Here is a 23,000-nt window from a genome sequence, read left to right as displayed (position 1 = left end):
GTGTTGTTTGTTTGTTCGTGCAGTAACTTGTTGGCTTGATTGAAGTGTGTGATCTTTGGCTGAGACAGCGAGTCTCATTACAGCAGCTGCTGCACCGGTCTTCACTGAGTTTTGTACAATGGCTTGACACAGAGCCCCCTGAAGCACGGCTGTCTCTTTGTTCCCCAGGTATCTCAGCAGTTGAATCTGTAAGAAGATGCTGGAACAAGACAGAGGTGTGGTGGAGGAATGGCTCTCAGAATTCAAGGTAAGGAGTGTGTGCAGCTTTTAAAAGTTTTATAATGTATTCTGCTAGTTCTAATAAAACAGTTCCCTATGGCCGTGCTAATCTGAACTCCGATAATCCTAATTTACCTCAATCTAAACCAGCTGTCATAGTGGAATTCTTCCTGATAGAAGATATACAAACCCAACTTCAATATCATAATTCTGTGACAAGCATGTGAAATGTTTACTCTCTGTTTTTATTCAAAGGGTTGTTACTCATTTAAATATAACTGTCATAAACATAAAATGCATGAGTAGACACATTTGCTGTAGCATTTTTATTTGAAAGCAAGTGATTTTATGTGTGAATTCACCTTTAAAATGCCACCAGAGACACAGATACAAATACAGAAAGGCATCTATATGTGGGACTTAATTGATTGCTTCATATACAATGCTGTTCATTTTAATATTCGCTTTGTGGGGGTTCGTTTTTTTTTTGGCATTCTGCTTTCTCATCCAACTGTCAATAGAGTGCATTGGGAAGAGAACATACTGCAGCTGTTATACATCTGAAATAAATGATACTGATATAATAACTTGTAATCAAAGATACTAAGTTCATAAAATGTATTCCAAACTAAAACCTACAACAACCCCACAGTCGTATGTATATTTTTAGATATACGTGACACTCCCTTTAGTTTTAAGTGACATGTCCAACCAGCTAGCCACTCACCCAGTCTAACCTGTTATTGTTTTTTTTGTTGTTCTCCTTCCAGACATTACCTGAATCTCAAGTTTCCAGTTATGCAGCAACGCTTCATCAGAAGAAAAAACTTGTGTCTGCTCTTTATAAAGTCATCCAGGATTCTGGCAATGAGGTATGAGGTGGCAACTACTAGTGAGACAAAGGAGCACTGCTCTTAAAACCAGACACACACACACACACACACACATTAATACCCAGGGTCTCAAACTATATTTAATGGTTAAAAATTGGTAGAAAATCAGCAGTGACCCTAAAAAGGAATTACTTATTATAAAATCAGTTTTACTGAGGAGTCACTTATGTAGGATACTGTGAGTTGATTTTACAGGGTAGGTTGTGATGTAATGTTGGTTAGTGTGCTTATTGGGAATCCAAGATCATGAAAATCTTGATCAGAAGGGTAGGAGCCAAACTTTGTTAAAACTCAATGTATTATCCTACATTTTCTGCGTGTTCAGCACAAAACCTTCTGTCATCTTCCCAGTTCATTCTCTGAGTCCAATTCCAGGTTTGTAGTGGTTTCACAAGTTGGTAAACAGATTTTACTAACTGTATGCTTTACGGTACAACAGCAAGGCCAAAGTGCAACAGAATAGTAAGTTAATTTGTACAAAGCATTTATAAAAGGGAGCATAATAAGCTTTTGGTAGTAACTTTCAAGTTTAAAAAAATGCAGTGACTGTATTCTTCATGAACAGAAACCTGGTTTTATATTGTATAGAAAGGGGAACTGAGCTTGTGGATTTGGTTTAAATGTACTTCCCAATTTCATTTTACTTTTTTCATTCATGACTGTTGAACATTTTTTTTTTTTAAATTTATTTCTTAGCAGACGCCCTTATCCAGGGCGACTTACAATGTTTACAAGATATCACATTATTTTTACATACAATTCCCCATTTATACAGTTGGGTTTTTACTGGAGCAATCTAGGTAAAGTACCTTGCTCAAGCGTACAGCAGCAGTGTCCCCCACCTGGGATCGAACCCACAACCCTCCGATCAAGAGTCCAGAGCCCTAACCACTACTCCACACTGCTGCCCTATATTGAAACCTTTATATTGAAAGTTTTTTTGCAAAAAGCAGTACAAGTGATGATCATCATAATAAATTGCAGGGAAACTGTCTAGTGCTTTAATAAAAAATAACAAAAAAATAACAAAAATAATACAAAAAAAAAAATGTTGTATTATTTCTCTAAACAGAGATTATTGCGTATCATGATCGGTGAAACCAGATGATGGTGTTTTTATAAAATCATCCCTACAAAAATGAATTGGTCAGCTGTCTTGACTGGAGTTATTTCTCTAGACTTCACAGGTCTGCAGTGTTGAAAGAGTTCAAGTTTCTTTACGCACAAGCTACAGAAGATATGTAGATTTCTACGTGTCTTTCCTTGAGTTAAACTAAAGCACTTGTTTTTGTACAGCATTTAATTTATTTGTATTTATTTATTTATTTATTTATTTATTTATTTTTATTTATTTTATTTTATTTTATTTTTTCGGATCGCCAATTATTTTAACCCCCATTGTCTCCCAGTTTGGAATGCCCAATTATCCAATCCGGCTCACTGCTGCAACTCCTGCAGTAACTCGGGAGAGACTCGCACTCGCACTCGCATCCTCTAAAACGTGTGCTGTCAACCATCCGCTTTGTTTTGCACTGCAAGCCTGTCCGTGAAGCCACTACAGAACTACAGCGTTGGAGGACCACGCAGTTCTGAATTGCACACAGGCAGACCTGCAGGTGCCCGGCCAGCCACAGGGGTCGCTGGTGCACGGTGAGCCAAGGATTCCCCAGCCGACCTAAACCCTCCCCGCCCGGGCAGTGCTTGGCCAATTGTGTGCCGCCCCCTGTGAACTCCCGGTCACGGTGGGCAGTGACATAGCCTGGATTCGAACTGGTGATCTCCAAGCTGTAGGGCGCATCCTGGATGGGCCACTCGGGAGACCCCTTGTACAGTATCTTTTATCACAGTGCGTTTCAGTTGTACTGTATTAAGTGGATTCTAACATGGCTGATGGTTGAGTGGTTGAAAATGCAATTCCCTATTCAGTTACAATGCATAATTATTACAAAATAATACACCTTGCCTCCAGTGTATCACCATTCCTTATGCAGTGGGCCTTGCCTTCTATGGTTTTGAAAAACTATGTGTCTTGTTTTGAACCTGGGTCACACTGGTGATGCAGTCAACCTCAGGAAGAACAAGTGGAACAGTTCCCGAATAGAAGCACTTAAAGTTTTGAAACAGCAGTTCGTGTATTGCTCCAAATTATGTTTTAGAGTAACAAATACCAATTTTCATCATTATGTTGCTTTCACAACTTAACATTTGAGACCTGCATAAAGGAATGACAATACACCAAAGGAAAGGACGATTTAATTGTGGATAAAATAAAGATAAAAGTGTGAAATGTAATAAGGCATGGCTCTGCAGGATGATTTGGGTGACTTGTTACTAATGTTTGAGAGCTAACCTGCTGGTTTCTTCGTCCACAGCTCCTGGAGCCAATGTGCCACCAGCTGTTTGAGCTCTACCGGAGTTCTGAAGTGAAGCTCAAGAGGTTTACACTGCAGTTCCTTCCAGAGCTGGTCTGGGTTTACCTCCGAGTCACCGCCAGCAGGGACCGCCAGAGCAACGGCTGCATTGAGGCGCTCCTGTTGGGCATTTATAACCTGGTGGGTGTCCTGAGCAGTGAGGGAAACAGAGAAGGGCTGTGGCTGGCAGAACCTTGGGGTGGGGTAGGGTGGTGCTGACCCTCAGAGATTATCCGGCTGATGTACTGATATTAATCATTTCACTCCCAGGATTTGTTTTCCCGTATTATTTATCTTTGGGTAGTGTCTTTGAGTCTGGGTAGTATTTTTCATGCAGGGTTTTAAGGCTTAAACTACCGGTTATGCCTTCAAAGGCATTCCCTGCTTTGCATGATGTTTTGTTTTAAACCAAATCATTTGCCTAGACTGTCAGCAAAACTGCAGCCCTGCAGTAAAAAAAAAAAAAAATGGTCCTGGACAGATAATTCCTCACAAAATGTCAGACTACTAGTGAAGTCTAAAAGAACAGTACTGTCCTGGCATATCATTGGAGTGTCCTACTGGTTGTTTTTTCACCATTCAGAGTGTCTGCCTCTGTACAGCATGTAGAACATTATGATGCAGTTGACCTCAGGAAACACAAGGAGAGGCAGGTAGCAACAGAAAGCTATTGAAAATTAAAAGATACACGCACAGGTATCCTGTAACCAGATACATTCTGTGTTTTGCAGAACGTCACACCAACATAGCGACTAGCAATGCGCTGCTGGTAAGACTGATGGCTTGATTTAGCTTTACGTGTTTTAGCTTTTTATATTTTAAAGATGTGACCGGTAATTGAATATACAATCATTCAAACCATGTTGTTTTTCTGAAAAGGAATGTCAAATTTCATGTACAAAAATGTGAATGCGCATTGCATGAAAGTCAGCAAGCTGTCTGAATCCTCTGCTCTTTTCTGTTTTAAGTTGGGTTTTTTTTCCCACAAGGCAATTCCTTTTTCTTTTTATGGAGCTTCAATTGTTGACTTCAGTGATTCAGAGGTTGCCCAGGGATTGTTATCAAGTGCATTGTGCTCTATATGGTGACTCTGTATGAGACAACTCAGTCGAGGTAAAGGATAGTAATAAAAAAGAAAGGGGGGTTGGGTGTTGAAGGAAAGAAATGTACGAATGAACAGAATAAAACATCGATACTGCAAAGGCAGGCTGAGATCCGTGCCAGGACACAGAACCCATAAATATACTGGAATCCAATGATCTTTCACTGCATGTAATAGGAATTTATGATACAGTAGATCTGGTAGTCATTTATACAGATTGATTGATTTTTTTTTTGCTGGATTGATGACACTGGAGTCGTATCCATTTTAAATAGGTACTGTACAGACAAGGTGAGCTTTCCCCCAGACTGCCCAGCCAATGAGCCTCAACTACTCTGCCCTGAAGGAACCAATCCCCTTCAGGGGGTGAGGAGAGTCTCAAATGCCACATTTCCATCTGCACCTCAAAACTAGACTGTAATACTTTCCCATTTCAAATTGAGCCTGTCCATCATTCAATCTTCAACTGGATGTTATACAAAGGTCAAAGATCAGCTATAGATATCCATTTTTCATAGAACCCTTCACCTACCGGCAGTATTATACATTATTATGTATCCATTGCATTGGACACTGATTAGGTAACTTCCTCCCTCAAAGCACTTTGTACAGATTTCTGCCGGCCTCCTAAATTAAGCTGAGTCCCAATTCAAACTCATTTGACTACTGTGTCAGACAACTGCTGAGGAAAACGTAAGAGATTTCACCATGTCCAACTCCTTCCAAGACAGAAACAAAGCAAAAGGTCTCTAGTTTGTTAACAGTTGTAATGATGGATTTGTGAAAGTCAATATGACTATCAACCTGCAACTACGCGCCCCTCTTAATATGGTCACCTTCTGGTTTCCACCTACCATCAAGGCTGTCCATCTAGGAGGCAGCGTACCACTGACCTTGCACAGCGTCCTTTCCGATTGGGAGGGAGATTTACAACATTGATCCTTTCTCTCTCTATCACAGACATCCTTCTGTGGTTTTATATTTAGGTTGATTGGTGTCCATATTCAAATATGTTTCTATTTTTCCCTACACAGTAAAAAAACAAAAAAAACAGAAAACTGCCACCTAATTTTCCTATGGTCCTGTCATGTTTACCTACAGTAGCTTGAGATGAGTATTTATGGATCGGTGGTTTTCTTGGTTCTAACAGAAGAGTCTTCTCCTTTGTGCTTTTAAAGTGTTTAATCAATGATTTGTTTATGAGTTCTGCAGCAGTCTTGTTATGACTTTCTTGGGGATTTGAGAACAGTTTACATTACTCAAGATGAAGTGTGTGTCTGAGAAGGATCCTATTACGTGCACAGACAAATTGTCGTGAGACATGGTGCTTTAAAACAGAAAATGGTTTGAGAACGAAGAAGTTGATTTGATCAACCTACTGATAAACTACAACTGGAATTTTTTTTTTGAGCATTTTACAGTAGAAGAAAATCCACCTGAATTTCATTAACCATTTCTTTTTGGAGATAATCCAAGGATAGGTAGGTGATGTCATTCAGGGTGATCCTCCAGTGTGGCTGTGGGGGGCTTACCTATTACCGGCTGGTCATGTAAACCCCTTAGCTGTAAAATGGTCCTCGAAAAGCCTGGACCAGGTTTGAAAAGAAGGGAGTATGTAGATTATATAATCTATCTCTCTTTCTCTGCAGGAAATTGTCGACAAGGATGGAAACAACAAACTGCTGTCTTTCACAATACCTTCGTTATCCAAACCATCCATATACCATGAGGTAAGTGAAAGTGGCTTGAATAATAATACACAGTCAGTCGAAGCTGTCTAGTTTGTAAATGAGGTGATAAGTAGGGGGTAGGTAACAAAACCAGAATTTACTTTTATTAGAAAATGATTCAGTGCCATCAGCCAATTGGCTTCCAGAAATAGCAGAGTAGATGCCCATTGGAACGTCACCACGTCACCTGCAAATTTAAAATCAATCCATGCAAGTACTGTATTTTTAAGCATAGTTCACATCAATTGGACAGTAAATACTAAACAAAAATGCAATTAGTCCAAATTAGTTTTATTATCCACCAAAACCAGCCAATCAATACTTTGCATCGACAAAAGCAACCAATCCTGTACCTGCAACAGCCAAGCCTGTCGATCTCGACTGAAGCTGAGACACAGCATCTTTCAACAACAATAAAGAGAGACACGGACTGTTCAGTAATATTGCTCCATTCAGATATCTGGCACTGTTCAGATAAGCTATAAGCAGCTCTGACAAGTAAAAATGTTATTTGTTTAAAATGTTTTTCCCTTTAATTGTGTGTGTGATCCTTTATGAAAATATTTGGGACTATTTTCCTAAAACCTCTCTCGGCAGAAGGTTACCCGACAAGCACCACATCACAAACATGACATGACATCAGTCATAATATATATGTTGTGGACTTTTGCCGAAATCAGGCAGTTGCCTTAATGCCCGGCAGTTGGTGAAGCGCCCAGCTGTAGAATTTCATGTCATTTCAGCATCTGCCCACAGCCACCCGGGCTGATGACAAATAAAGACTTCAGTGCGCCCTGTTGTAACAAATGAAAGACTAATGGAAAGTAACACAGCAGTGTTCATCCTCTGGGTATCTACTGCAGTTCTCAATAATAGTTTGTCAGTCGAATAACTTTATTTAATCATTAGACCGACTGAATCCTTCATTTATTTTAATGAAATGCTGAGGCAAATGTCTAATTGTCTGAGATGTCAACTAATGTTAGACATGAAATAGTATTGCTTGACTGTGTAAAAAATATTTTCTACAGAAGGAAAAAAAAACTATTTTTTTATAAGAAAACGTTTTCTTCGGAGTCAAATTGTCATTCATATTTCTAAATAAGAAAAATACAAACTTTAAGCTGTTGATTAATGATTAATTAATATTGCTATGATGAATTCATTTTGGCACTGCGTTCTTCCTGGGTTTCAGGTAACTAACTAGGTATATTTTACATGTTTAAACTTAACTGTGATTATTAGTCTCTTGATGATATGGAATGATCTCTCATTCAAATAATGCAACTCTGCTCAGAAATTTGTATTGTGTTACTGCAGTAAGAATAAAATAAAACATTGCTGCTGAACATTATGGACTCGTGTTCCCCCGTTCCCACCCCACTTACTGTAACCTCTATATCTAACCCATGATGAAAATAAACTGTGCATTGATATTTTGTTTAGTTCCGTTGCTATAGTGTTAAAGGCAACAAAAGTAATTCACTCTCTATTTGTATTATACTGTATCTGTTCAAAATCTTTCTCAGCCCTGGTGGCTGTGGGCAGTTGACCAGCCAGGGCAGATGCCAAAATGTTATAAAACTCTAAGCTAATTCGGCATCTGCCCGCCGCAGCTGGGCACTTCGCCAACTGCTGGGGCATGACGGGGGCAACTGCCCGATTTTCGACAACAGTCCATAACACACACATACATACATACATACATACATACATACACACATACATACTGTAAAGGAGACACTCGCCACACAGGCTCGCTCAGGCTCTTTTACCTTCAAAACACGACTCCACAACTAGAAATTGAAAGAAAGGCGTTTGCACGCACTTTCATTTTTTACAAATCAAAACAAACAAAAATCCTAACTCCGTTTTTGGAGCGCTGACTACACACGTCAGGAACCTAATTCTAGTAAGCCGGACAGCTAAGCTGTTTGCCGGCTGGAAAACACACAATTATACACACCAAAAAAAAAACCACCGTTACCTTTTTTTCAGAACGATTGAGCACCTCTTCAATCGGGCTCCTTCACACAGCAGACTGACTGCTCTCCATAAGTACCCTGCACCTGGCTCTAATTTACAATGATAGCCAGGTGCAGGTGATAATTAACAATAAAACAATTAAATAATTAAACAAACTGTGCATAAGCACATGTTTTATGCAGGGAGGATATTAACCCCCTCCCTGCTGTGTTACCATACATACATACATACATACATACGTTTCTTTTTAAAATACATCTTTATTTCCCTCCACTAGGCAGTGAGTTTCAGTAATTGTCCTACCCTGTCTAAATTAAATAAGAAATAAATACGCTACCTGGTGTTGGCAGGCACTTGCCTCATCTTCAATCATCAAGACAAATGTAAGTGATTTCCTGGTTTCATGCCAAGACTGGGGTTTTCCCTTAGAAGGGCAATACATCAAGATTCATTAATTTGATGTAGATGTACTGCTTTAGTGTCTTTCTGGGCCAGTAATATCTAGGGTGCTTTGCAGAGTCATCAGAAGACAAAGGTTGCAGAAAACAAAACTGCAGATTGGAATGGTGTAATTGTGGATTGCATGTAAATTTCCAATTGTGATGATGATGCTTATTATGGACAGCCATTTCACATGTGCTTGAAAGCATCAGAGTAAAGTTAGTAACCTACTTATTAAAGAACTTGTACAGCCATGACCGTCTGGAGTCGGGCTGTCTTCGATGGAGATTCTACAGGGAGCATCTCATTTGTTATGATGCTCCTAGTACTTAACCCTTTACTGCCCTGGGTATGTCCCCATACCTACTTAATGCCTAATTTCTCAATGTCAAATATATTGGACACTTGGCAGCAAAGGGTAGGGAATACCAGATTGTCAGTGTTGAGTCACCCCACCACATTGCAGTGGACCCTTGTGGACAGGCTTCAGATGTTTGGGGAGTCACTCTTGTTGGGGAACATAATTGTACATTCTAAATTGGGGATACAAAAAAAAACAGTCAGAATAATTGGGCACCCTAAAATATATATTTAAAATAATTTGGTTGGGACTTTTTCAAATGGTGTGTTTTGTCATACTAATAACAATGACTGATCTGATGTTCCCCAATGTTATCTTTAGGGAAGCAAACTTCCTTCCCATGGAAAACTGCTTGTCGCAACGTATCTCAAGTTAAAATTTAATCTACACCTTTACAATCCAATAACTCATTCACTGCACATCTTCAACTAATTCCAATTTCAGCAGAATATTGGGACCTCTGTGGTATTTGAGCATATGCCAAAGTTTGATGGACGAGCTATAGGCTGTAATCGTGTACATTTGGAGCTGAAATATTACCTGGCACAGTTCAGATATGTAGCTGAGTAAATTACACCGGCTCATCCGCAAAAAATAAAAGCCTTATTAGATTCCTTGGATTTACTTAGCTGATTCAGCTACCAGAAAGCACAGCAATTAACAATAGATTGAAGTTGATGATCAGTTTGTTTGTTCTTTTTTAGGACATTGGCTAACGTACTCTGTTCTGTCACACATTGTCCTCTTTCTGCCTGTGTGCCTTTGGCTGTGTGTAATGATGCAAGCTGAAACCAAACCGCTTTACCAGTTAATTTTGGATCTGATACAACAAGAACATACAGCAGAACAGTGAGGGTCTTGGATGGGTGCTTTATTAATAATTTTATAGATGATGTTGATATGAGGATTACCCTACACCCCATGATTGTAAATGTGAAATAGGTTAATTTGCTTCAAAGCATTGTGTCAATAATATTGTTTTACTAACGCAAATTATTTATTGGGTAGGCAGCAGCAGGACTTGTAGGTGGCGTAATCACACACAGAGACATGAGCCCGATATGCGCTCCTTGCAAAGCTGGCTCGTTTGTACAGCGGTATTGGTGCTAAGCTTTAGTGTGAGAGGTCCAGGGTTTGCGCCCACCCTGTGTGATGCGCCTGTGTGCATTAACCGAGATCGCTACAATATATATATATATGTAAGCTGTGAATCGATTACAATTTTTGGTCGTTAATTTATGGCCATTAGTTGATTAATCAGTAGATTCATCCATGCACATTTTTAATAAAGGTATTATGATATTATAGCAGCTGTCCTGCATAGTAATACTAAAAAATCAATAGAATAAAAATAAATAAATAAATAAACAACTACATTGTAACATTGAAGAGATGGGCTTTGTATCAGAAAATGTGATGGAAATCGCATGTGACGGGTAAGTGTATTAATTTATTACATATATAATGGGGCGGTAAAACGCGATGGACGTGTATCTGGGTAACGGATATCCGACTGCTGACTTTTTTTTTTTCAGCAGGAAAACCCATTGAAATGGATATTCTGATTTTCAAGGGTGTCCTGGAGCATATCAATGCAGAACTATCGCTCATTTCAATTTTACATATAACGTCCCTTAAAAACATTTACAGTACTTTATGATTTTTAGGCAATAACTTTGTTACAGATAATTATGGTATTATTCTTTTAAATGTAATACAAATCGAAGTGAATAATCCATGGATCAAATCATCCGTGCTGCTGATTGTAAATGAGTCCCTAAATGACAAAGAACCCACTGCAGGAAGAAGACTGACTGACTGACTGACTGACTGAGGAGTTAAAATAGCATGTTGACTGCACTTCAAACTAGTTCAGCATCAGTTCTGTGAGCACTCAGGCTAGCATTTAATGCTGCATCTTTCTGCTTTTTTTTTTTTTCTTTTACTGCAAGCAGGTGTTGGGTCAACCACATTTCAATTCTTTACCTTCTGTTGACAATCTAATTTAAAAATAAAATTAAAAGCTGATTGGGGAGCATGCCAATCTATTACCATAATAACAGGCATGAGAGCGGCCTTGGTGAAGCGCCACACACAATGCCCTTCTCTTAAAAGATTACATTAGCATGCACTCCGGTGCCTTCTCCAACATGAACTCCAGCTTTTATTGAATGCTTGATATCGTTATCTCCGTTGCTAGAGGAACCTGATCTCAAAGTAACAAATACCAGTTTTACATGCTGGCCGAATGTAACTTGCATACACAGTGGCATTTATTCAATTCAATCAATCAATCAACCTTTATTTAATATAGCGCCTTTCACAAAAGCAATGCCTCAAAGTGCTTTACCTGGCTAAAACAGAAAATACAAGCAGGAAATACAATTCGTCAGTGAAACAATAAAACCATACAGACGATAAAAGAAAACAATCGTAATATAAATATTGATTATAAAAATGTGTCTTCAGCCTTATTTTAAAAGCTGCAACCGTTGGTGCTTCCCTTACAGAAATGGGCAAATCGTTCCATAATTTAGGGGCCCTGTAACTGAAAGCCCTGCCACCAATACTAGTTTTGATATATGCTGAGGTAGATCTAATACTAGATCATAGGAGGCTGTGTGGTCCAGTGGTTAAAGAAAAGGGCCTGTAACCAGGAGGTCCCCGGTTCAAATCCCACCTCAGCCACTGACTCATTGTGTGACCCTGAGCAAGTCACTTAACCTCCTTGTGCTCCGTCTTTCGGGTGAGACGAAGTTGTAAGTGACTCTGCAGCTGATGCATCGTTCACACACCCTAGTCTCTGTAAGTCGCCTTGGATAAAGGCGTCTGCTAAATAAACTAATAATAATAATACAGTGCTCCCTCGCTATAACGCGGGTCTCGGGGGACACACAATATGAGTGTTCTAACCGAAGAGCCTTGTAAACGGGGGAGAGGGTGGGAGGCGCCGCAAGACACAACACACATCTGACTAAAATACAAAAAACTCCCTCTCTATAATGCATATATAGTGAAGCAAAAATGTAACTTTCCATGAATTAACCATGCATAAAGCACCATGTAATCAACGCTATATTTTTTCCCCAAAAAAAGGTAACATTCCCACTCATGGATCATTTTAATTAGCATTTTATAAACTATAAATAGCCTGGCTAAACGGCGGTCGGGAGTTCAGTTCAAAGCGACAGACAAGCAAACCAAGTCTGAGAAACAGAGGGGAAGAGGGAATGGGCTTATCCCAGGTTCGGCTGCCGGAGCTGGGCTGAAGCAAAGCTGAAGCGTCTCGTCTCCCGGAGCAAGCTTCAGCTCCTCTCGCAGCAAAAAAATTAAATACATTAGTAAAGATAACCACGTAGTAGACCTAATATTTATTTAGTTATAAAACAAATGCTGAATAAGATGTCTGTGTTATAAAGTGCCAGCGCAGCTTTTCTTCAGTTCAGATACTGTATCAAAAGGGAGACAGAAATGGAAGTTAGACTGAGAAGTTGTTTACAGTTTGAACAACACCGGTACTGTATTTACTGTAGACATATTGCATGAATCCCTAGTATAGGGAACTGGGGGGACATGCTGTGTGAGCGTTATGTCCGAGGCGCATGGCAACCGAGAGCCTTGTAGCGAAGGAGCTACAAGACTTCAAGATCACGCTTTATCTTGGCGTTAAGATATGCCATCGTCTGAATCATGTTGGAACCTCACAGGACTCCTAGGTCCCAGTCTTAAGTAGTGTAGAAAAATATGTAAAAATATTTTTGTCTTGTTCTCGTGTATACTTAATAAATAAGTTCCATTTTTAATTGTATAAGGCTTAACCTGAAGGGGGTGGGGGGGTGGGGGATCTTTTAAACTACATTGGGGACAGACATTGGTCTGTTAACACCAGTATGGTGCTAACCAAATTATTGTGAAATATCGAGGCAGGCCTGTACTATAAAAAGTATTACATGATTTAAGCTTTCATCAACATCACTTGAGCATTGTGAAGAACTGGTGTTCTGACAGCTAACTGAGCCAGGCTTTGACACATTCAGTTTTCTTATTTTTTCATGGAGTATGGCAACTTGAATAACATATTATCCAAATACTGATCATCTGAAACTGTGCATTGTCTAAATGAATTACTATTCACCCTATAAAGTAAAATCATATGCCTTGCAACCTCACTGGAGGTTTGGATAATGAAGAGTCTAGCGTATTTCAGTTTTTTTGTGTTTAAGCAACACATTTTTTATTAGTCAATTCATTATTGCAGCTGTATTTATTTATATATAATTCTAATGATATATAACAACTAATTAGGTTTTAAAAAGATAGCAACCTATTTTAATTCCCTAGAAACATGTTCTTTACAGTGATGTGTATTCTTTCAGGTCAAGCATGCTAAAGGTATTCTGTCATTATGAATGATTATCCTACTTTATCTCGTTTTCCCAGCTGGGTATTCAGAATATTAGGCCGTTACTCAACATAGACCATCAACAGTGGCTACAAAATATCCATTTGGAAGATGGGTCCTGCATGAGATATAACCTGAAATGTTAAAACAGTCTTTTATTCACTCACAAAAGTTGAAGAATTCTAGGTAGAACACAATTAAATTCATCTTCTAATGCTCCATAATGATGCAGTTTTACTTTTGTGGTATTGAGTCAACCGGTTATAGATTTAAAGCACTTGAAAGCAGATTGTAAAGACAGTTTCCAATGACTCTTGGCCATTAGGCCAAATGGGAACAAATTAAAATCCTATGGGCCTCATTCACTAAAATACGATAAATGACCAGAATTACATTCACATCGCACATAAAAATAAATCAGCGGTTGCTCTATTCATTAAGCTAATTATATGCACAAATAAAGCAAGCTAAATGATTCATTTGCAAGTTGTCGCAACGCAGGGAATTCAGCACGCAGAATTCAACACACAGAATTATGGATGAGGTTTACATACACTGTATTATAGTGTGTGTGTGTGTGTGTGTGTGTATATACAGTGGTTTACAGAAGTATTCACCCCCCTGCAAGGTTTTCACATTTTGTTGGCACCTGAGCATACTTCACGACGCTTTTCAAATTAGACTTTACATGTAAAATCTTCTACATGTTGATAGTTAAAAAATGCATATAGAATATAAATAAGTAAGATTTAAGAGAAAAACCAATTAATCTCAATTGCATAAGTATTCAACCCCTTTGCTACTGCAGCCCTAAATCAGCTCAGGTGAAAATTATGTGTTTGAAAGGTCACAAAATTAGTGAAATGGTTTCAGCCTGTGTGTACTCAAAGTGGTTTATCTTGTAGATCATTTCCCTCGGGGATATAAAGACTTTCAAGCTGCAACTCACATAGTGATCCAGGAAAGCAACCATGAAGACCAAGGTGCTTTCAAAACAAGTCAGGGATAAAGTGGTAGAGCGGCACAGAGCAGGAGAAGGGTACAAGAAAATCTAAAAATTGCTGATTATCCCTCTCGGCACAGTGAAGTCCATCATTAAGAAGTGGAAGAGGCATCATACCACCCAGACACTACCCAGATCAGGTTGCCTTCCCAAAATGAGCATCCAGACAAGCAGAAAACTGGTTCGGGATGTCACTTAAGCCAACAATGACCTTAAGTGATCTGCAAAGTTCTGTGTCTGAGATGGGAGTCTGTGATCTGCAGAGTTCTGTGTCTGAGATGGGAGTCGGTGTTCACACATCGTAAAAATAATCAGCAGGACAATGACCCAAAGCCAAAGCCACACTGGAGTAATTGAACAAGAAGAGAATTAATGCTCTTGAGTGGCCCAGTCAAAGTCCTGACTAGAATCCAATCAAAAATTTATGGCTAGACTTGAAGATTGCAGTCCATCGACTGTCCCCAACAAACTTATCAGAACTGGAAGAGTGAAGAATGGGCAAAAATGTCACCATCCTACTGTGCAAAGCTAGTAGAGACCTATCCAAAAAGACTCATAGCAGTAATTGCAGCAAAAGGTGCTTCTACCAAGTACTGACTTAAGGGGCTGAATACTTAGTAAATTAATTTTGTACATTTTCTTTGCAAGTTTTTTGCTGACATTTAATCTCCTCCTCATACAACAGTGTTCAGTTTAACCACTACAGCTTTGAATAAAAAAAGTTTGTTTGTGCATAGATTATTTGTAATTCAACAAAATGTGACATTATATAATGTAAAATACATTGTTTGGGAAAAAAAGGCATAATACCACAGTAGTGACGTCAAAAAGTGATAATTCCTCTAGAGGAAAATATACTTGAACTTTGACCCATTCGACTCCTCAAGACCATCACTTTCATTTAAATACAAAATGTCTAGTTTTCAATCACGCGACAACACCCACAGTACAGAAATAGTTTATATATATATATATATATATATATATATATATATATATATATATATATATATATATATATATATATATATATATATATATATATATAACTAATTCATTCTGTTATCTATCTCTTAATTCATCTGACCTTAGAACCTGTTTTTGTTTTGTTTTTTTCCACCTCAGCCCTCCAGTCTTGGATCCATGGCACTGACGGAAGGGGCCCTGTGCCAGCATGACCTCATCAGGGTGGTTTACAGCGACATGCACCCTCAACGAGAGACCTTCACTGCACAGAACAGGTAGCCTCATCTCCTGGGTTTCCTTCCAAATAGCTGGGTTTATTTCATTTTAATTAACAAAAATACATTTAATTTTAATTAAACATTCCATCCATATTTTCAAACTTGCTCGCTATTGTCAGGCAGTGATTTCCTCATCAAGGGTTGGTACTGTCATATTCATAGTAACAAGGCTGGTGTAAAGGTAGAGAGTGACACACAGGGCTGATTAAGCTCTTTTTGGGATCTCACTCAAAAAATAAATAAATTCCATTGCATGTTTCAGGGGGCTTGAGAGGAAAATGTATACAAATCATCTCGCTTGTTCTACTGTTTCCATATAGATAAGCACCATTTTTTTTTCCCCCAGGCTTTAAAGATTCCACACACACAGTGAAATACATATAAATATCCCCCTCTATAGAGTTGTGAGGCTTTGTGGTTGGTCCATTTTTCCAGTGATGCCATTTCACTTGCATATGTCAAGGCTGAACAAGTAAAATATAGCGCTGTCTCTTAACTAGGGTTCCTGTTGACAGATATATAATGAGGGACCACTGAATAGGTTTGTCTCCCTTGATTTTGTCTTATGAAAAATACATGCCTAATTCATGTTTGTTTTTTGTTTTCTCTGTTGACTTCGACCTAGCTTTGAGTGTTTGGAGCTTGAGGGAAGTCAGCTTTAGCAGCCACGTTTTATTTGTTGACATCCTGAATAGTATTTCATTTGACTCAAATTAATGTTTTTTCTTTGGTTAAAAGAATAGTTGGAATGTCCTTCATGCTAGGCCATCTCAATTTACTCCTGAGACCTCTCAGTTTATTCAAACTGGCTGCCAACTTGGCCTTGTTTGTCCTAGTTAATACACCAGCCGTTGATTACAGAAAGCAAAACTGTGTTAGGAACCCCCTTTTGTCAGGAGACATAAGCAGCACATACTGTATACAGTAATAAGCACTATAGCTTAGTCTTGTGAAGTGTTTTACTGGGTCCACCACCTGTGTTTTGAGTCCCACATGCACTAGCCTACCCTCGTGGCATGTGTAACAATGACACTGGTACTGTGTGACTGCTTTGATGTCTGTGCCAGTCGGCAGTGTAGCTGGTCCAGCATCCTGGATCACCTCCCTCCAGGGACCAGGGTTTGATTACATAAGATATATAAATGAATATTAATGTTGCTCATGTACTGTACAGAGATATGGATTATTGGGAAATCAATCTATTTAGTATACTGTACTGGACATGAAATCACCCTGTAGACAAGGTCACCTGCTGCCCTTGTGAGCTCCCTTTGTGATGTCATAGAGGTGGTGAGCTGAACAAATTCACAGGTCTGGTTTGAGAGCTGCGCAGGCTATGCTGCCTGTGATCTAGTCAAAACAATGGCAAAAGGAAGACTTTTCACACGGTGTAAAGTCACCCTATTCTTATTCTGATCTTATCACCATATTGTAAAACACCTCCTGCCATTTTTAAGGCCTGCAAGCCACCACTCTACATGTCGAACTGCTGCACAGGTGTTGTGCAGGTAGCTTCCAGGTGCAGCATTATTGTTAATTCCTAAAGGTAATCTGTATCGGAAAATCTGGAACCAGATACCCATCGTACAGCTTGGATCTATAATGTGTATCTTCAAATTGCCTAATAAACAGCAATCGCTACACAGCACGGTTACATATTGTTTATTTTCTCTACATGATATGTTTGCTGGGAAAGATTTGGCAGGAGATAGTAAAGTGTATTATAGTAATTGGCATGGGAGTGCTTCATATATTCATATCCCAGATTTTATATACAGTGTACTTTTAAAAGTTTCTGCTATTTTATATCTATCAAAGAAATGTTTTGCTATTTTATTTCTTTCCAGATTCGATGTTCTCCGTTTCCTGATGTTGTGCTATAACTCTGCTGTGGTTTTTATGCCACCTTCTTCCTACCAGTCTGTCTGTAGAATGTGTTCCAGGTAAGGATTCCACTCAAGACTAAATACATGCTGATAATCCATTTTAACATTAATCTGCTTACCTCTTATTAGCTGCTAAAGATGTTACATACAAGTTTAAAATATGCAGATCGTTTAAAGAACCCTACATATAAACTACTGCTGCTGCTTCCTGGTACTAATCACTTCCTGTGTTGTTCACACTCACTACAGTGGATTGCAGTCAGACCATGTGACCTACAGCAAAGGTACCATGATGCAACAGTTTAACTGTAACTTTAAATTTATGTATATCCCAAATGAATGTACAAAAAATAATAATGAGGAACCAAAAAATTCTTGATAAAATAAAAATGGTGGCTAACCTCAATAATAAAGCAAATTTAAAATAGATTTGAAAGTCTTGGTTATCGCTCCTTTTAACACATCATCGGTATGCCCTATGTGTTAGAAGTTTTTGACTGCAGGATGAGAGAGGAGAGGCATTTTAAGTTAAATCTTAGTGTTTTCCACCCAAACGAAAATAATGGTCATATTACTGTGAAGTTACTTTTAGACAAGCTTCATGTGTGCAGGTCTGTTTTAGGAGGAACATAGGAGGCTGTGTGGTCCCGTGGTTAAACAAAAGGGCTTGTAACCAGGAGGTCCCCGGTTCAAGTCTCGGCACACACAGCGACTGTGTAACACCGAGCAAGTCACTTAATCTCCTTGTGCTCTGTCTTTCGGGTGAAACGTTGTTGTAAGTGACTCAGCAGCTGATGCATAGTTCACACATCCTAGTCTCTGTAAGTCGCCTTGTATAAAGGCATCTGCTAAAAATAAACAAACAAATAAATAAACAAATAGGAGAACGTCTAAGAAAGTGAAATTCCATTAAAATCCTATCTATAAGTCTTTGATATGGTCTTTTCTCCTTTAAATACTGTTCTTGGAGACAATTTCACTATGACAGCTTGCCATGCTGTTGTACAGACATCTCAGCCATGATAATTGGTATTTTGGTCATGGATTTGGGCATTGCACACTTACAGTTCGAAAAACTCTGAAAACAACAGCAATGTGATATTTCAGTATGAAAGGTATTGCGTGCCAATCATATTGGCTTACTTTAACGCTGTAATGAGAAGAAGCTTCAAACAACAAGCACAGTAATAATTCCTGCTACCAGCCAGGATGATGCACACTGACGCTGAGAGGTCTAGCGGGATTCAGATTTTTAAAATGGTTACATCTGAGCAGCATTTATTTTAACAGCCTCCTTATTGTCACAGTGTTCTTCACGCAGAACCAAACTGCAGTATTTCAACACGTCTAGGTCTCTGCGTCTGTCAGCTGGCACTAAGCAAGATGTGTGCCTCCTTAAAATGCAACAGATTTGAAAAAATGTAGAACCACCCACTGGCAGAAAAAAATAACTATTGGCTTTTTATCAAACTTGCGGAGTCAATTAACATTATCAATGTGTTTATTGTATGACTGTTTGTGAAGGGCAAGTCTGTAGAGATTGCCATACCTGATTTCCAAAGGGGTCCCTTTTCTTTAATGGAGTGGCTGTGTAATTCAAATGTCTGTTTAATCAGCCCGGGAGACTGAGAGGGTTGGGGGGGATTGAGCTAGAGCATTACGTTTTGAATCTGGAATTTAGCCAAGATACTTAAAAGGTACAGTATAGCCGATTCAACATAACTACAAGCAGTGAAAGTACTGGCTATCAGTAAGTCTTGTGAAGTGTGGAAGTGGTTTAAAGGGTTGGAGAACTAATCTTTAAGGAGTCCGGCCCCTCCAGGCATAATGTATTGTACAGAGTCAGTTTGTATATGATGAAGCCACATCCCATGTTGGTCCAATAAAAAGGTATTTAAAAAAGAAACCTGGGATTCCGTTCTGAAAAGCCGACAAACAGGAGAAAACCTAGAATAATGGTTTCTAGTCACTTTTAATGAGTAAGTAATAGCAGTCTAATATGTTCCAATTAAGTTTAAGTGGGCACTTCTGAATCTCAAGTGAATAATCCACATTTACACAGTGATTGAGCCATGAGACCTATACTGTTTTATTGTCTAGACTAGTCAATAATCCGTTTGTACAGCTGTAAAGTATTACCATCGCTCTTGTTTAACAGCAATTTCAGAAGGAACACCTCCTTTGCAAAAGGCGGACACTTGCATGAGATAAGTTTATATTGATTTCCTTTGGGGAGTGGTTTAAATACATTGCTTCTTGCTTTAATTCCAGTCTCTCTTCTGAAATGCCTTACGACTGACCCCAATGGGGGGGGGGGGCTTTTCTGTTATGGGAACTAGACTCGACCGTTCATTACTGCTTTAAAATGGACCTTAACTGTGAGCTACGTAAATATGTTTTGTGTCATTTAAAATCTCATTATAGACCTAATGCTTTTTTGCCCATTGTTCATACATTGTTTCATTAGGGGGACTTGGAGTCTCCTATTGCTGGGGTTCAAATGTGGTTGTGGTGACACCCAGGGACTTCATATCCTAAATGCAGAGACTAGCAGAAGGGTTGGTCCCTGTCGTTCTTGTTTATTGGGTTTCAGAGTAAGAACATTCTCAAAGGAGATGGGTAATAAAGAAATAGAGCCCTTCTGCTTCGAGTGCCTCTCTTTGTAACAGTTTAATGGCTTTTGAAGTTATTGTGAATATTATTATTATTATTATTATTATTATTATTATTATTATTATTATTATTATTATTATTATTATTATTATTATTATTATTTATTTCTTAGCAGATGCCCTTATCCAGGGCGACTTACAGTTGTTACAAGATATCACATTATACATTATTTCACATTATACAGATATCACATTATTTTTACATACAATTACTCATTTGTAATTGTATGTAAAAATTACGAATATGTAGTCTATACTGGTTGATCCACTGTACCCTGTCTCCCTGCCTGCCTTCCTTCATATATGTACTGTAGGGTATGTCTGGGATTTCAAATAGGCTTTCTTCTCTGTATTTAAGCTGCTTTGGTAGATAAAAGCCTGATGATGATCAAAATCTGGGACCCCATTTAATGTGACTGCAATCTGCCTTGATCACCCCACCATCCCAATTAAATAAGCAATTACTAATGAATTGGTGAAATAAGATATACCTTTTATAGCATATACATGAAGTACATGAAAAAAAACAAAATATTGTATTACTGATATTCTTAAAACTCCTTATAAACTATAAAGTATGTTTCAAAGCTATTTTCCAAATGTCCGCTCTAGTGCACCGGGGTTTGAGATACGTCTTCTAAATTACTTCAAGAAGAACGATTTTATATTGCATTATGGATCGTTATTGCTGTGTTACCTGTAATAATCCTTACACGATCAGTGCACTAGAGCGGACATTTTGAAAAGAGCTTTGAAACCAGTATTTTTTAAAGTTTATAAGTAAAAAATTGTCAGGATGTCAACAATGAAAATAAAAATGACAGGTACGTTATAACAGTTGTAGCAACACGTGGGGACGTGGAACGCTATAATTTTCGGAACTCTGCTATGTGCTCTTTAAACTCTCAGACTTTCAAATGAATAACTACATATTGGTAGCTCTCTGCCTTCTAACAAGCAAGCATTAACTGTTGAAACATGTGACCTATTTTGGCCGTTTCATTGCACAGCCATGCTTTCTCTCTATAAGAGAGTTTACAGTAGAATTGTTGACCTGGAAGTAAGTGTTATAGCAAAGCCATCACTGGATTTGGCTCAGTCAGCAGCACTGCTGGACACTTTTTTTGGAAAAGAGAGACCAGGGGTTGAGTGTTATAGAGGCCGTACTGTCCAGGCATACTTAAGGCAATATAAGGGAAGCTTGTGTTGGGATTTCTTGATGCTATCCCTGCTTTGTGGACGAACTTGGAAGATTTTAACCTCCTAGTGCTTTTTCTACACTAAGATATGAAGGTTTCAACCTTGGCAGGGTAGCTGTGAGTGTAATATTGATGTATCCACAGCCTGAATCTTACAGAATATCGAGTTTATTCCAGTTATGGCATAATAAACCTCTATTAAGGGTTACATGATAAAATAAAATACATCAAAAAAAGTTATCTTCTGAAAAGATTGAGATGGAAGGATTAATTATAACTATGATGATAATTACTTTTCAAAGTTCTTAACAGCAGAATGTAAATATAGGAGCAGGGTTCAGATTCAGCATTGAGCACTGGAGAATAAGCGTCCTATTAAACTGTATCTTACCATCTGCTGTGCTTTGAATTGAAAAGGTAAGTGTAGAAAATCTTAAATACAATAACCAGTACCACCATTTGACTCTCCAGTTCCACTACAGTTCTATAGTTACATTCTTTCCATCTGTGCACCCTGCTTCATCAGTAAACAGACTCTTTTGACACAGAAGTTTTCTTTTTTTCTTTTGTGGGGGCCTCTATTGAAACCTGCTTGTCAAAACCTCATTCTGAGAGCCAAATAGGTGGGCTTCTGTGACAAGTTGCAAGTTAAGTAGTTTTTAGTTTTTAAGCTGTGTGACTCAGCTTTTGAAGCTGTGATATTTAATCCCATGATATCGCAATATGGAAATTGTTATCAAAATTTCAATATTGGTGCCCACCCCTATATGTGTGTGTGTGTTTATATAGATATATAGATATATACACACACACAGGATGTTGTTTCAGATTTCGAAGCCGTCTTAAACCACCTATTTACAATTTGGAATACCTTAAATGCATTCTTAACATGTTTGATCCTGTTTCACCTGCCAGGTTATGTGTGTGTGGTTTTCCACGGCAACAGGAGAAGCCGTGGAAGGAGCTGTGTGGCCGGGTGATTCTGGACGCCGAGTTCATGGTGCAGATGTTGACGGCGGTCTATCACGCCATGTAAGTATTAAACAAAGCCAGCACATGTCCTTACCCCTCTTCTTCCAGCACACGTCCTTACCCCTCTTCTTCCAGCACATGTCCTTACCCCTCTTCTTCCAGCACATGTCCTTACCCCTCTTCTTCCAGCACATGTCCTTACCCCTCTTCTTCCAGCACATGTCCTTACCCCTCTTCTTCCAGCACACGTCCTTACCCCTCTTCCAGCACACGTCCTTACCCCTCTTCTTCCTAAACGCAAATAACTTTCAACCGTAAGTTGCTCTGTGAAAAAGGGCATTATTATGCTATCACTATCGGTACTCTATTAGAAGTAAATATGAAAATGACAGTAGGCATTGGCTTTTAAGGAAAGCTTGGTTACATTGCCCTGGGTGTATATACAGTGCCCTCCATAAATATTGGGGCAGTGAAGTCAA

The 23,000-nt window shown here is 38.8% G+C and overlaps 1 protein-coding gene across 4 annotated transcripts in view; it reads left to right on the top strand.

Moving 5' to 3' along the window:
* LOC117426930 (hyccin 2-like) overlaps positions 1 to 23,000 on the top strand; it is a 72,781-nt gene that overhangs the window by 32,395 nt on the left and 17,386 nt on the right. For all 4 annotated transcript variants that reach the window (XM_059033521.1, XM_059033520.1, XM_034045177.3 and 1 more), the window contains 7 exons: positions 169 to 247; positions 990 to 1,091; positions 3,485 to 3,664; positions 6,275 to 6,355; positions 15,674 to 15,789; positions 17,640 to 17,735; positions 22,465 to 22,581. In XM_059033521.1, the coding sequence (XP_058889504.1) occupies positions 197 to 247; positions 990 to 1,091; positions 3,485 to 3,664; positions 6,275 to 6,355; positions 15,674 to 15,789; positions 17,640 to 17,735; positions 22,465 to 22,581 (743 nt within the window). In that variant the 5' untranslated portion in view covers positions 169 to 196. The remainder of the gene's footprint in view (positions 1 to 168; positions 248 to 989; positions 1,092 to 3,484; positions 3,665 to 6,274; positions 6,356 to 15,673; positions 15,790 to 17,639; positions 17,736 to 22,464; positions 22,582 to 23,000) is intronic.

Source organism: Acipenser ruthenus, chromosome 11 (assembly GCF_902713425.1).
Source record: "Acipenser ruthenus chromosome 11, fAciRut3.2 maternal haplotype, whole genome shotgun sequence".
NCBI lineage: Eukaryota > Metazoa > Chordata > Actinopteri > Acipenseriformes > Acipenseridae > Acipenser > Acipenser ruthenus.
Note: the sequence above shows the minus strand (reverse complement) of the source record. Positions and strands in the feature narration are given on the sequence as shown.